At 41.5% G+C, this 14,189-nt stretch overlaps 1 protein-coding gene across 3 annotated transcripts in view; it reads right to left on the reverse strand.

Annotated features, from left to right (window-relative positions):
- Positions 1-937: 937 nt before the first annotated feature.
- The window catches only part of LOC121880812 (pleckstrin homology domain-containing family G member 3), a 31,117-nt gene continuing 17,865 nt past the window's right edge, over positions 938-14,189 (reverse strand). Inside the window, exons 4-19 of one of the 3 annotated variants that reach the window (XM_042388345.1) lie at positions 12,503-12,603; positions 10,680-10,749; positions 10,546-10,592; positions 9,942-10,092; positions 9,650-9,781; positions 8,839-9,021; positions 8,514-8,606; positions 8,178-8,264; positions 8,057-8,087; positions 7,734-7,835; positions 7,542-7,574; positions 6,781-6,791; positions 6,139-6,417; positions 5,076-5,192; positions 2,623-4,096; positions 938-2,497 (exon numbers count right to left, since the gene is read on the reverse strand). In XM_042388345.1, the coding sequence (XP_042244279.1) occupies positions 1,812-2,497; positions 2,623-4,096; positions 5,076-5,192; positions 6,139-6,417; positions 6,781-6,791; positions 7,542-7,574; positions 7,734-7,835; positions 8,057-8,087; positions 8,178-8,264; positions 8,514-8,606; positions 8,839-9,021; positions 9,650-9,781; positions 9,942-10,092; positions 10,546-10,592; positions 10,680-10,749; positions 12,503-12,603 (3,597 nt within the window). In that variant the 3' untranslated portion in view covers positions 938-1,811. Of the gene's footprint in view, positions 2,498-2,622; positions 4,097-5,075; positions 5,193-6,051; positions 6,418-6,780; positions 6,792-7,541; positions 7,575-7,733; positions 7,836-8,056; positions 8,088-8,177; positions 8,265-8,513; positions 8,607-8,838; positions 9,022-9,649; positions 9,782-9,941; positions 10,093-10,545; positions 10,593-10,679; positions 10,750-12,502; positions 12,604-14,189 lie in introns of all 3 variants that reach the window. The other 2 variants (XM_042388344.1, XM_042388346.1) reach the window with 2 other exon arrangements.

Raw genomic sequence — 14,189 nt, forward strand, 5'->3', positions numbered from 1 at the left:
AGATAGCTAACACAGATTAATAAAGACACACACATGCGCCCACCTAATAGTACTGTCACTGTTTCTATTCTCTCTATTGGTGAGTTAAGATTAAAGGGCGCTGATCAAATCATTCAAACCTCATTAAAAATGCAATTTATACACAATATATTCTAATTGTATAAGCATGTCCCCCGAAATGAGTTTTATGTGGTGCAACTATCATTTTCTGTTCAGAGCTTTGTCTCAGTTTAGTTGGTCTGCTAATATGAGCTGAAGACATTGAGGGTCATCATGTCCCCCTTTTTTGTCTGGGAATTGTGCTTTTTTATATTTTCTTAGCAACCAGGGCTAATAAACTCAATATACTGAAATTTAACAACAAAAAATATATTGCTACAGAAAGAGGGCTGGCTATTTTTCTGGGCCAGATTCACAAATGAACTCATTTCAGTGCATTTCCAGCAATGTTCACTGTCCCTATTAAATAAGCTACCTTGCTTTTAAGAATATAAACATGGGTTGACTCCTTTGCAAAATAGAACAAACTGCTCAGACCATCAGTGTTAAAGGTTTTGCCTACAAAAGATATATCAGAATATTTTTCCCACATTTGGGGACTGGGGCTCATGAGGTCAGTATTTCTAAAATCCTATTTATAGCCTTGTCTACTAGCTTAAGTCTTCCTGTCACTTCACAGAACAGCATCATGGCAAGAAGACACATTCTTAACAGGTCATGTACAGGACACTGCAATAAAAAAGTCCTGATTCTCCTTTATTCCTACATTCAATCCTCTAAAATCAAGACAACTGTCTTAGACAGATGTGAAAGCATTCTTCCTTCCACTTATCCAGTGGATTATTAAAGTTGAAGATGGTCTTTTTTTTCAAGTGATGTTAAAGTCATAATACATGCATGTACATTAATGCATGACAGAGTAAACAGGGCACCTGTGGACACTTAACATTTCTGTTTTTATTGAAAATACGGTCAACTTCAAGTATGAAACAATATATTTTCTGGAATGGAAAAGTAAAAATGGGTTGCTACTGCTCAGTATTTACATGAGGCCAATCTCTCCCAAATATACAGTTTCATAAATATTATTAAAGAAAAATATACAACATATTGAGAAAAATAAAGCTCCAGTGATGTGTAAAAAGTTATAGAAGCAGCAACAGATGGTGCGGAAGCAAATTATTGCTGTGACCACTTGTATTAATAGTGAACAAATGTTAAAAGGAAAATCTTTGGTATACGATCAGAACCTCTGCTGAGAGTAGAGCTCTCTCGTCGATGAGACTGCTGTCATCATGGCGGTAGAAGTAGTCTGTTTTGTTTTGATCCTTTTTGCTTTCCTGTGAAACTACAGCTGACAGTTTACATGGTTAAATGATAACAGTGCTATAGTCATTATAGCAAGACTGGGTGGGAACCAAATAGATGATTATAATAATAAAGTAGGACCTCATCTGCAGTTGATAACGGGACTATTTACACATTTACATCAACTTTGTATCGTACAGTGCAGAAAAATACCCAATGTACAAATATTGCAATACACCTTTTTAAAGACAAAACGCTTTCCCCTCATGGCCTGAACCAATGACCACTAATATCCCTTTTATGTTTCATTTGTGGCAAATACGCAAATCATCACCCGGTGTCCCCTATACTGAAAACATTGTGCAGACAACAAATTGCAATTTGCATTTTAGGAAGAAAAAACAGGATGTGCATGAAGGGGATTTTGAGAAGGATCAGATAACTGGCAGGTACATTTTCAATGTGATACTTCCTGATAATAAAAATTTACAAAATTCACATGTTCACGAGCTTGTGCTTAAACTCTGGAACTTCTCCCGTAAGCTCTTCACTAGATTACTTTCTGACACTTTCCCTGAAGTCAGGACAGCAGGCTTTGTGGGACAGTCTAGGCCCTCCTGGAGGAGGTGGTCTCCGTCTTGGAGTTTGCCGGTTTCTCTTGTTATTAGAGACACCTGACTGGAGGTGTAGCAGCTCCTCACAGGGTCCTGCAGGTTCTGTACTTCGTGGAGAGGAAGAGACCCAAGCATGTGGTCCAAGGAGCTCCACCTGCACAGCAGGGGCTGAAGCCGAGTTCGGGACTGGGGCTGGGTCCAGTCTTCTATCGTAGGAGATTGTGTTGTAGGACTGTCTGTCAGTGCTTTGTGAAGGTCTGAGGAGCTGCTGTACCTGTGTGAGCAACCATTACACCTGTTCGTACAGCATTCCAGCGTCCCATTTGGTACTATGCAGCTGTGGTCTACTTTTGAGGAGTGGGAGGCCTCCGTCTCCAGCTTGAAGGGGGTGTACTTGGTGCGCAGCTCTTGTACATCAGGCCAGTGGAAGGTGTCTGACTCTGTGCTTTGTGGGCCAGTCACTGTGCTCTGGGAGCTGGCTCCAGAGCTGGGGGTCTGGACTGGACTTGGGGAACGCAGTTCATGGATGACCGTCTGATCACAAGTGTTCAAGGCCAATCTCAGGTTGGGTTTACCTGCATACATACAAAAAAACCCAGACAGACATACAGAAAATGATTTTCATTTTTCTCCATACCTTAGTTAAAGTGGTAGGTTACTACAAAAGAAAGCAATATGGCATCGTTTGCTTTTTATTTACCCTTTTTCCTCATTTGTATCTTCTCCTCATGGACAGCAGGCATATTCTTGAATCCTTGTTGACTTGCCATTTCTCGGTTCTTCTGCCAGATCATAGGTCTGTTATTTTTGATGCGCTGGCTGTACTGACGTGCCAGCTGGAACACCTTGTTTTTCATCTTTCCCATGTCTTGTAGGATCTGCTCTTCATCCACACTTGTTCTGAGGCTAATAATCTTTGGCAGTTGACCATGGGTGTCTTGATTCTCATCTTGAGACATGGGGCTTTTACATAGCTTAGAGTCCTGACCAGATCCCCCTTCCACTGCTGGAAAGTTTGTGGTGGGTGATGAGATGGGGGAACCATCTAAGGCAGTGCTTATTTCACACTCTTCTAAAATCTGAGGCGGTTGCTTACTGGTTTTAACATCTTTAGTGTCTAAGCTTATATACTGTGTCACTTGTAATGTTGAGTCATTCACTTTCTCCTCTACAATCTGCTGGTCTTTCTGGCCCTCCTCCTCCAATTCCATGTCTTGCCAAACCTTGAGCATCTCTGATGAGGGTCTGAACTCTTCATCTGTGGTAGAGGAATCAGTGAAACTCTGAGATCTTACTTTGGCTTCCACTGATCTCTGTGGTACAGTCTTTTGATTCTTTTCAGTCTTTTGACGCTTTTCTAAACCAGGAAGGTCAAACACAGACCAGGAAGTGGGCCGGTTACGAGAGAGGCCTTTCCGGCTGGCAGGGACAGCCTGCTCCTGAGGAATACTGTCGAGCTGTCGGCTCAGGTGCCTGACCAGACCTGCTGGAATATAGGAGAGACTTTCCCTGCGCTTGATGCTAAAGTTAGCATCTTGGTGCTCAGCATACTCATAGTATCTTCTGATTTTGTGGATGAGAAGACGATCCTGTTTAGAGAGTGTGGACCTGCGCTCCCCTTCGATGAGCGCGGTGAGTGCAGGTTCATGCGCAGGTGTTGACAGATTCACCTCTGAGGTCATGTGTGGCTCTGGGGAAGAGCTGGCCAACACTTGGGACTCTTTTTCCAAGTCCATGCTTGCCGAAGGGCTTTTGAAGGCTTCATCATCTGTTAGGGGTGAAGGGCAGGCCAGGGAACCCAGGTCCTCTGAAACCAGACTGCTCCGTCTGGACAGGCTGCTAATGAAGCGCTCCGCAATCACACTTGCCTGGTCCAACACAGAGGAAGGTAGGATGCTTTTATTGTCTGACAACACTTCCTCTTCTTCCTCTGAGAGCTCCCCATTCGTCAGTACACTCGTCTCCTCCACATGGAGACCCGAAGAATCACTCCCTCCTTCCTCCTCTTCCTCTCCAGTTCCTCTAGAGTTATCCATGGGTTCTGGGGTTACTGCTTCTTGCATTTGGGAAGGGGAGACAGGAGACTCAAGGCATTGGGAGTAATGCATTTCCAGCTGATCGCTGCTCTTTGCTTGAGGGACACAGTCTAGAGGGCACAGCTCCTCCACATTGACCTGAAACATGATAGGAGTGTTTGCAAAGTGGGACGTAATGAGTAAAAGAGACATTATGATGGCGAGCACTCTCCATTTGCCATTAACTTAATAGACCCTTTCAAAGTCAACTAGGCAGTTTAATCTAAAGCATCCACAATTTATGATGCATGTGTTTTATATTATGAGGCCCACTTGAGCTTTATTGCACCGATCCATTTCATGTACAATACCAAGGCTTGGTTAAAAAGTGAAGACACTGTGATTGCATTTGCAGCTTGGTTGCTAATAATTCCTTACTGGACCATTTTTGTTACCCATGGCGAGTTAAATGGTGAACATGGCAATGTCTGCGGCTCTTACATGTTCATAGTGCTGATGTCAACGTAGTCTGCCATTAATCTAAATTTGTTTCCAGGTGTTGCCTGCATTTGCAAAGTGTGCAGTTTGGAGCTGTGGGGTTGAGATAAGGTTAGGAAGAATAATAACCTGCTGTGTGCTCTGCTCAGTACAAAAGCTGTTTCACTAAGTTACCATAAGAATCAGGTAAGAGCTGCACCTGGCTCCTAAATCAAATGTTGCCTTTCTCAGTGGGAGTGCTGACCACTGGATAATAGTGTGTGTGTGTGTGTGTGTGTGTGTGTGTGTAATTTTAACTTGTGGGACTACAAATATACTGAAGGTACTAACACAGCTCCTGCTATGATTTAAATGGCCTCAGAGAAATGCTGTGCTCATGGCAAAGGGCACCTATTAGGTAGGAAACTTATTTACAATACTTTACTATCTATTGTAGTATTGAATCAGCTTGCTCTCATACACAGAGAGATTACAACAAACACATACAAAGCTTAGAAAATAGGTTTAGTAACAAACAAAGCAATCAGGTATGAGGATAGATGGGCATTCTCTGACACAGTGAATACAAGTCACATGTACCCTCACAGATGGGCCAATAAAGCCTGGAAATGAGGCTGAAAGATTGTTTGTACAAATGTACCTGTGTGCTGAGAGTTTCTGTCATAGCCACATCCCCATGTTTTTCCTCATGGCTTTGAGTTTCCGCCTCCTCTCCTGGTGTAGTTTGCAGTTCAGCTGCATCTCTGCTCTGATCATCCTGAAAAAGCAAAACATGGCATGAAAATGAGTTTTTATTCTACATGCTCCTAGAGACCACACTGTGACGCAGCATGCAGCAGAAGTATCCGTCAAAGTGGACAAACATTTACTAGATACTTAATGTGTATTCAAGTCATCCTTGAAAAACCCACTACAATGGGTATAATGAAAGTCTTCAAATTGAAATGACATGTATTCATACATATTCAGAAACAATAGGGGTATAACAATTAACCTAACAAAGACTTTGTAATTATGAAAATTCAAAGGGAAAATATGATTAGGTAATATGATTATCAAAGAGCAAAGCTCTTGCTATTATAATGATCATTTAATTAGATGGCTTCATTAACCTTTGAAGTCAAACAGCATTTAACAGGACACATTAAGCCACTGGTTGTAATGCAAATCCAGGCATGGTTTAAACAGCATAAGCTTCATGATCAATCATGTCCGCCCAAAAAAAAAAAAAATTATGAAACACAGCACACTGTAATTACACAGATGAGGAAAACATACAATAGTTCATGCACAGTGGGATGACCTTCAACTCCAAAGAAAAAACCAACACAAGCAAAGACACGCAAGTATAACTTTTAGGTTTCACCCATGCGGTTTTAGAGTTCACTGTTAGCAGTCCGGGAGAACTTCAATCCATGCACTTCAATAGCATGAGTACGAATAGAGGCATTTAATGTGCACAGTGCAAAAGGTAGCAGGTGTTAGTTGGTTCTGTTTATGAAGAAGCAGAGGGAGAGGGATGAGAGCCAGCGTGGGAGAAAGAGTGTCAGAGAGTATAGGTAAGCCGGTGGAATAGAGCAGGAAATGGGAAACCCGTGGGTGGCAGAAACCCTCACCGTTGTGAAGTGAGTAGAAAGCAAAGCCCTGGCTCTATAGTGCCAGCAGGAGATGGCTGCCAGCACTGAGCTGGCAAAGTCGGCTACCTGGTCTTCTCCCATCAGTATATCTTCCTTGTAAATCTCTCCCTCCTCCTCCTCCTCTGACTTCTGCAGCTCCAGCCCCCCCTCACTGGGTGAAGAGCCCAGTTTCGGGTCACTGTCAGTAGGACTTAGCTTCTCCAGAGAGTCCCTTCTGGGAATTAGATCCTCCACACATGGCCTCTCAGCCTGGGGCTCGCCTAGACTGGAGGCCAACGTACTGACACTAGTGGCTGGCTGAAGGGAGCACCTATCCCCCAGCAGTGCACCCTCACTGTCTGCATGCTGTAGCGTGAAGTCATAGACATGTGGTTTGTTATTGCAAGGCCAGTGCTAGAGCCATCTTGTGATTGCAAGGCTGTAAATGGGATGGAATACTCATAAAGCTGCTTTAGCTTTGGGTGAGATATGGTTTTTGTAATCCAAGGCAAGTCAAAGTATGTTCTGTGAAGATTAGTTTTGCACTTTTTTCATTTTTTGATTGGAGTTCTTTTGCATTTAGAATGGAAAGTTTGAACTGCTGAGTCAAAACCGGGCAAACCATATCTCACCACAGCACAGTGACCTAAATAAACTGCTTTTCTACAACAAAATGAAAAAGCTTATCAAGGTTTCAAAAAAAAGACTACATTTGGATTTCATACTTACCTTCAAAACAGCTGAATGGAGTAGAAAGATAAAGAAGAGGAGGAGATAAAAGAATGAATGAGAGTCAATAACCTTGAAAAAACAAAGCACGCTCAAGTCAAACATTGTATGACGAAATAACCTGAGTACCACATGCATCTTGTACAATTACGGTCAGGACACAATCTCTACCTCTAGAGTGATTGGGGCAGCAGTTAGTCTGGCCCAGACTTAAGGGAGGCCTTGTGATTAGATAAATACCAATTAGAAACATCTTCCTCTCACAGACTCAAACTGGACATGATGCAATTAGCCAGGATGTGATGACCTACTCCCTCACCATGATGGGAAGGTTGACATGAAAATTGCTTCTTCATTACACTGGTTTTCTCTCTTGAGGTTTTCTCTTTCATAATGGCCAATTAGAATAGATGAGAGCGGGGAGACGCCCAGATCTGAAGGCAAGGTTGAATTTGACTACTGAAAAGAGCTTGTGTATGACAAAGCTTTCGACCAATGTGGCATATAATTAACTTCATTATGGGTGTGAGTGTGTGTGTCTTTTGATCTGTTTTCCAGGTGTCTTTGTGGGAGAACAAAGTAGAAGCGAGATGGAGACATGTCAAGCTCTTATTCGACAGATAGAAAATAACCTTGGGGAAGGGGGGGCTGTGGGGCTGCTGGGCCACTGGTCGGTGCCCAGAATGTGGATCTAACTGACCCACTGTTAATGAATCTGCTCTTTCGTCTGCCAAAATCCGATGTGACAACAATGTACCAACCTTTTGTGCTCCTTATGATTTGTTTTGCTGGCTCTAAAAAGAGAGAAATTGAAAATGGGACGATCAACAATGCTTTTCTTTTACAAATATTTTTTTAAACATGAAACCCTATTACTATTACAAATAGATACAGACAGAAATGTTTGTTTGTGAGTTTATGGATACAAAATGGAGTAGGGGTGGTTCTTTTACCTGATCTCCTCCTCCCATTTCGTCCTGCGTGATGGAAGTCTTCAGCTTGACAGGACTCGGCTCTCTTCAGCCTCTCAGGACTATAGTGGTACTTCCCAGGATCTAGGCAGTGAGAAGATATGTCATGACACTCAGAATCGCAATTACAAAAACAATTTTCTTTACATAGGATATGGGCGGCTACGCCTGGTTATTTAAACAGCATTCCATATTTTCCTCTGAAAATGAACCACCCTCTCTTTGGTAAGCAGCATCTTCGGTTGCTATAGCAACAGTTAAATTGGTCCCAGCATAACAAAAGTTACTCCATTTGTAACACTTACAGTTAGAATTGTCCAGGATGGCGTCTTTTGCCTTTAAAGAAAGAGAGTGTGTTTTAATACAAGGTGATTCTTCAGTATCTAAGGAGAGAGAAATCCTGTGTGATGCGACGATGCTGTTTACCTTCGGTGGGACGATGGTGTTGTGGTTCTCAAGAATGAGCCTCTTAATGTGATGGGCCCAGAGACGCTTCTCTTCTACTGACTTGGCCTGGAACAACAAGCCCTTGTCATTTAGAAAGAGTCATTCACGCTAATAAAGATACATCAAATACACACATGCATACAGAATAGAGACATAATACAGTCAAACCCAGCGGCTCTGAAGTGTTTGAAAAAAAATGACTGTTTTGTGATAATCCTGAACTCATTGACTGAAATGCAATATTATGTGTTGTGTAACTGTGCTGCAGGGGTGAAAAGGGTTGACAGTTACTGGTGTACTACAGTTCACATTTACCTGCGCTGTATGGGGTTGCTTGGGATGCTTGAAATGGATGACACTGAAGAGCAGGGGATCCTTTGCACTGTCAAGTAGCATTAGGGTGGAGCACTGAAATCACAATGAACGCAGTGATGCAGTGGAGGTTAAACCCAGCTGAGTAAGTTATTAATTTGCTATCTTATTAAAAAATGTGTCTTTATAATATAAATCTCATGTAATGTGACAGGAAATATGATCTTATTCGGTTTTCTGTTACACACAGATGTCATCATTTATCCACATTACATTTTTTTTTAAACTATCAAATCACTGATCAATAAAAAAATGTCAAAAACCATACTGAGATGTGGATCTTGTAGACATAGTGTTCCCCTCTTTTCTTGGTAATGAGGAGCATCTTTTCGAAGAGGAAGAGGGTACGGGTGTTCTTTGCCCGTAGGACATGAAAGGTGCCCTCCAGCACCAGCTCTCCATAGGTGGTCAGGTCAGGACCCTTCCAGTTGATCAGAAGAGACTGTATCTCCTGCAGATGCACATGAAAGCACAACCCCCCCCCCCCAAACACACTGTCAGCCGTGTTCCTTCGGCGTGTAAGAAAATACAGCTCAATGTCAACTTTTATTTTTAATCCTTATAAAACATCCCTACAAAGAAAATCAAAGAGGTGAACCAGCCACTCAATGACTCAAACCAAGGAAATCATTAAAAAGCCGTAGTCTTCACTCTAACATTCAACTAGACTTGATAGAAGGCTTACAGGTCAATGCCAAATTGTGACAAATTGTGAGGGTTCATGGATTTGCTTTAGACAATATCTGCTCAGAGATTTGGAGTTTTAAAATATATATTTACACATGATGGAAGTCACACAGGGCTGCTTCATTAAGAGAAACAAATATGTGGAATAATAAATGAAAGAAATTACTTTGGGCCCTCTAGGCTCCCATGGGAGCAGGAAGAGTTATAGTGGCACTGAGAGTGTTTCAGAGGACCACAGAAGTAAAATAAACAAAAAGAACGAATACGTCTGACTGTGAAGAGAGAGAAGGGGGAAAAAGAGGGAGAATACTGCATGCAAATACATCTTCACTGTCTATGTACCATATCCAAACACTGCATGTATGAGTGTTTGTATGGTAATTCCAACTGACCTGCACTCGGACTGCGTGCTCATGTTTCCTCTTCATATCGTTGATGTACCAGGCCACTCCTGTCATAGTGTCTATGGCCTCCTGAACCACGTCATATCCTTCCTCATACGGGTCAAAGTGCTTTGCAATTTCCTTTAAAAAGAGATCAGGCACAATAAAACAAAGATGAGTCCAAATCAGTCTTTTTTCTGATTTTTCTGTACTTTTGCCTTGTAAAATACTAAATAGTTTTTAAACCTTTAGGCATAAAAAAAGCATAAAAAGCAAAATGACCACTGAGGGCATTCTGTACCTGAAGCAGCAGGTGATACTTCAGGATCCTCTGGACTGGCTTGAGCAGGTAGGAGCCCAAAGGGAGGGAACGCTTCAGAGCAGCCTGACGATCCCTAAAGAACTTGGCCAAAGTTTTACTCCTCATGCAGTCGGTCAGTGCTGCCACTGAGCTGGAGGAGCAGAGAATGACATTTAAGGACACGTCGCATCTGGAGTCATCAACAAAAGGATACTTAAAGGAGTAGTGTGTAGAATTTAGTGGCATCTAGAGGAAAAAACTTGGCAGAAATGGAAAATTATATTCACAAGAATGTTTTAATTAGTGTTTAATCACCTGAAAATAAGAATCGTTGTGTTTTCATTACCTTAGAATGAGCCCTCTATATCTACATTAAGAGCCTGCCATGTTGCACCACCATGTTTCTACAGTAGCCCAGAATGGACAAACCAGGCACTGGCTCTAGAGAGGGCCTTCTGTGTTTTTTTTTCGCAGCCACCATAGGTTCTCCTTCACGCTTGGAAGGGGAGGGGTAATCAGTTTGTTGCAATCTGCAACCTCACTGCTATATGCTACTAAATCCTACACACTCCACCTTTAAAAAGGATATTTCCTAGATACTTACTTTGGATAGTTGGTGCAGTACTGGGTGTAGATTTCAAAGTATTCACTCTGGGGAAACAAAAGGAAGACAAAACATCACTACTGTTTATTTCCTTGAGGAGCTGATACTGCTGTGAGGAAGATGGCTATACTCACCTTATCTACAAAACACCGGGCGATAGCCACAGGGTCATTCTCACACATGTCCAAGGACTGCAGTAGTTCACTAACAAAAAAAAAGAGAAAGTTGAATGTTAATAGACGTGTTAATCTAAAAGTAACATCTAGGAAAGAAAGCAAAAACAGAAATGAACCACAAAGGGAGGAAGGAAGAAAAGAAGGAGGGAATAATGATTAGTGGCTACTATCAATAAATCAACACTAATACTTTGAAACTGATTATTATTTGCTATTGACTATTTTTGCTTTGAGTGAGATTTGTCCCTTGTTAAGAAACATCACCACTAGAGGGCAGCATACATACATGTTAAAAATGAGCCCTCTTGCATGTCAAGGCTGAGCATGACAAACATGCATTTGACTTGGAAGTATACATGCTTACAGTCCCATCAAATACAAGCTTTGTTCTCTGCTTGGGAAAGCGAATCCTGACATTTGTACGGCATTCTACCGTTTTACACAGTGTGACATCACCGTGTAAATGAGGGCTGGATATGTGGAAAAATAGTTCTTGGCACGAAAGCTATCGTTAACAAAACAGATCAAGTTATGACAATCAAACACAATTCATCACACCATGTTCCATGAGTCAGATCAAAGACGCGATCTATGACGCTTGACTACAAGCAACTGTGTCAACATGTTTATGGTACAATGACAAAAATCTTGATGCTGAAATTGGACACAGTGTCAATATTTTTTCATACCACATGATTACTTGGTTAACAATATTTAAGGTTTGGAGAGGATTAAGTGTTATAAAGAACAGAAACTCCTGGATAAAAGCAAAGCAGGTCATCAGTTAATCATCAGTTAATGTTGGTTCTGCAAGGGTTTGAATTACAGCATAGTAACATACTGTTAGCAAGTCATCTACTGTACATACTGTACCGTACAGTGTGTACAATAGATGGTCTATGTGATCCCTGGAAGGGTGAAAAAATGACCACATAGCTTTTAAAACACTGTAGAGAGACTTATCTCTCTCTCACAGCAAAAATATGCTTTCCCCTGGGCAGCCTCCTGCAAACTGGCACACCTGTGTTGCAAAATTAAGTAAACATGTGGCACCTGTTCACAGGCTGACACGAGCATGCCATGACCCAAATGTGACATGAAAAAAGGCTTGATTAAAGCTTGAAAAAGGCTATCTTGATTTCTAAGCATTACTTAAAAAGAGTACAACCCTCTAACTGTGATGTAATCCCTTTACTCAAAATAGCACTAGAAGCCCTTTGGATCCAAAATCTGTAAAAAACTTTCTATCGCTCTTGTACAGCTGGTCAGAATTTTATTAAAAAGTAATAAGAATCAAATCTTCCCTATATGGGCGTCAGTGCTGTATGATAGCCTTGGCATTACCAGGCAGAGTCCTCACTGTGAGAGGAGAGAGGAATGTTAATGTGTGTTTTGGCAAGCAGCGTGGTCAGCAATGAGCACTTGCTGACATAAGATGATTAAATGTAAAGCTCCATGGCTTTCAGATATGTGCAAAAAGTGTGTTTATTGTAGTGTGTGTTGCTCTTTATTGCTCACTGTATCCGTTTTGAATCACTGGGGGAAGTATCAGCAACGAGTGAAATACGCGTCTTGCATTCATAACATTCCTCATATCTTATTTTCAACACTTCAAAGTGTGTGAAAGTATTCCTCGCCCAAAGTAAGTATATGAGGAAGTCATAATTTTTCAATGCCTGTCTTCTCTGCTGTGCCAGGCTACCATGAATCAGTGTCTCTTCAAGTATAATCAGTAGCTTAAGTTGTTCTTAAGTAAAAATATCTTTAAAAAAAAAACTCACCTGTTGAACTCATAAATATCCTCTATGTTTCCAAACAGAGCACACACTTGCTCTGGCCGTATGGGAAGGTTACTCATATCGATAATGTGAGCCAAATAGTCCTGGAAAAACAGTAGTGATTGAGTTAAAAATTGAGTTAAAAAACAGACAGCTCATTTCAATATGTGGTGACATGTGTAACACAAGCACTTGCACATTCTTACCAACAGAAAGAGTATAATAATAGAGAGACATTTCTCCCCTTGTGTCCTCCTTATATACTCTTTGATGAACAATCATCAAAGACATTTGGTTTGTCCAACTGATTGCTACAGTGTATGACATCTTTTTCATTTAATGTACATAAATAGTCAAGTGTATCAGGATTTCAAGGCTTTTCTGATTTTAAAAAGAAGCATCATTAATTCACATGTAAGTGATGTGATCTTTAAAGAACCCTTTTAAGGATTTGTTCCATTGACTAATGGTCAGTGTGTGTGTGTGTTTCTGGAAGAGGTTCTGTTGTACCCAGACCATAAACATCACCAGTTTGTTCCCCTCCCAGGACCCGGCTACCCTTGGGCCTCGGGAGTACACTGAAGCAGATAAAAATATCTTAAAAACAGAAGCCGAATATGCCAACATCTGGATGATCACCATCCCTCATGCCCAATTACACACTCATGTGTTACACAAACAACTCCACACAAGTAGAGGAGTATGTTGACGAGAGACAAACTCGCACACACGCAGCGACTAAATAAAGAGCATACCAGTAAACAGCTTGTATACACACCCATCTGTCCTAACGATGTGGTGCAAACACACACACACACACACACACACTTAACAGGACACCAGATTAAGAGTAGAGTCATCACGTCGCACTAGTGAATGAACTGTAGCCGGTCGTGGATGGATGGAGAATTCCAGTGCAGTGAGAGCAATGCTGACTTGCAGTCAGCAGGGCGTCTCATAGTCTCCTATAGAAAAACTCACCACAAGTGTTAACACCATATACACGTGACCTATAGCATAGCGTGAGAGATATACTGCTGTGTGTGGAGTCTCCTAGCTTATGGCGCTACAAGCTGTGCTTTATGAAAAAATAAGCAGGACTGTTTTGGGACAAAGCGGACAAATCAAAAATTCTTAAAAAGATTTAAGAATTATACAGCAAGCTCTTTCTGAGCTCATAAGCACAGACCACATTCTTGCTTTAACAATGTTGAGTATGATTGTTGTGGGTGTGTTCAGGCCAGGTGTTGGGGATGTTTTTAGACATGTGAGACCAACTGGGTCGAACAGCTGTTCTCAAAACTTTATTCCATGGACAGACAGTTGAGAGTGAGAGATCTGCGAGTGAGTGATAAAATACATCCAAAGGCAAGGATGGACACGGCCTCAACAGCTGCTTGTGGGCTCAGTGTCAATATCACTTTGAAACTTTGAATTAGTTTACTGAAGAAACATTTTCACACACCTTTGTCAGATTCAAGCCCTGGTGTGAAATTAAAATAAGTCATATGGAATCAATGTTATTGAAGCCATAGTGTAATCACAAAAGGATAAAAGATATATCTGTAGTAGACCAAGTTCCCACACGGTATTCTATGGAAAAACCCCATTGCTATCCTTTCATCTGTGTTATTTCTCCAGTTGGCGCAAAGATGGACGTGTTTGTGTTGGCTGGGAGGGCCTGAGAGCT

Source organism: Thunnus maccoyii, chromosome 16 (assembly GCF_910596095.1).
Source record: "Thunnus maccoyii chromosome 16, fThuMac1.1, whole genome shotgun sequence".
Classification (NCBI taxonomy): domain Eukaryota; kingdom Metazoa; phylum Chordata; class Actinopteri; order Scombriformes; family Scombridae; genus Thunnus; species Thunnus maccoyii.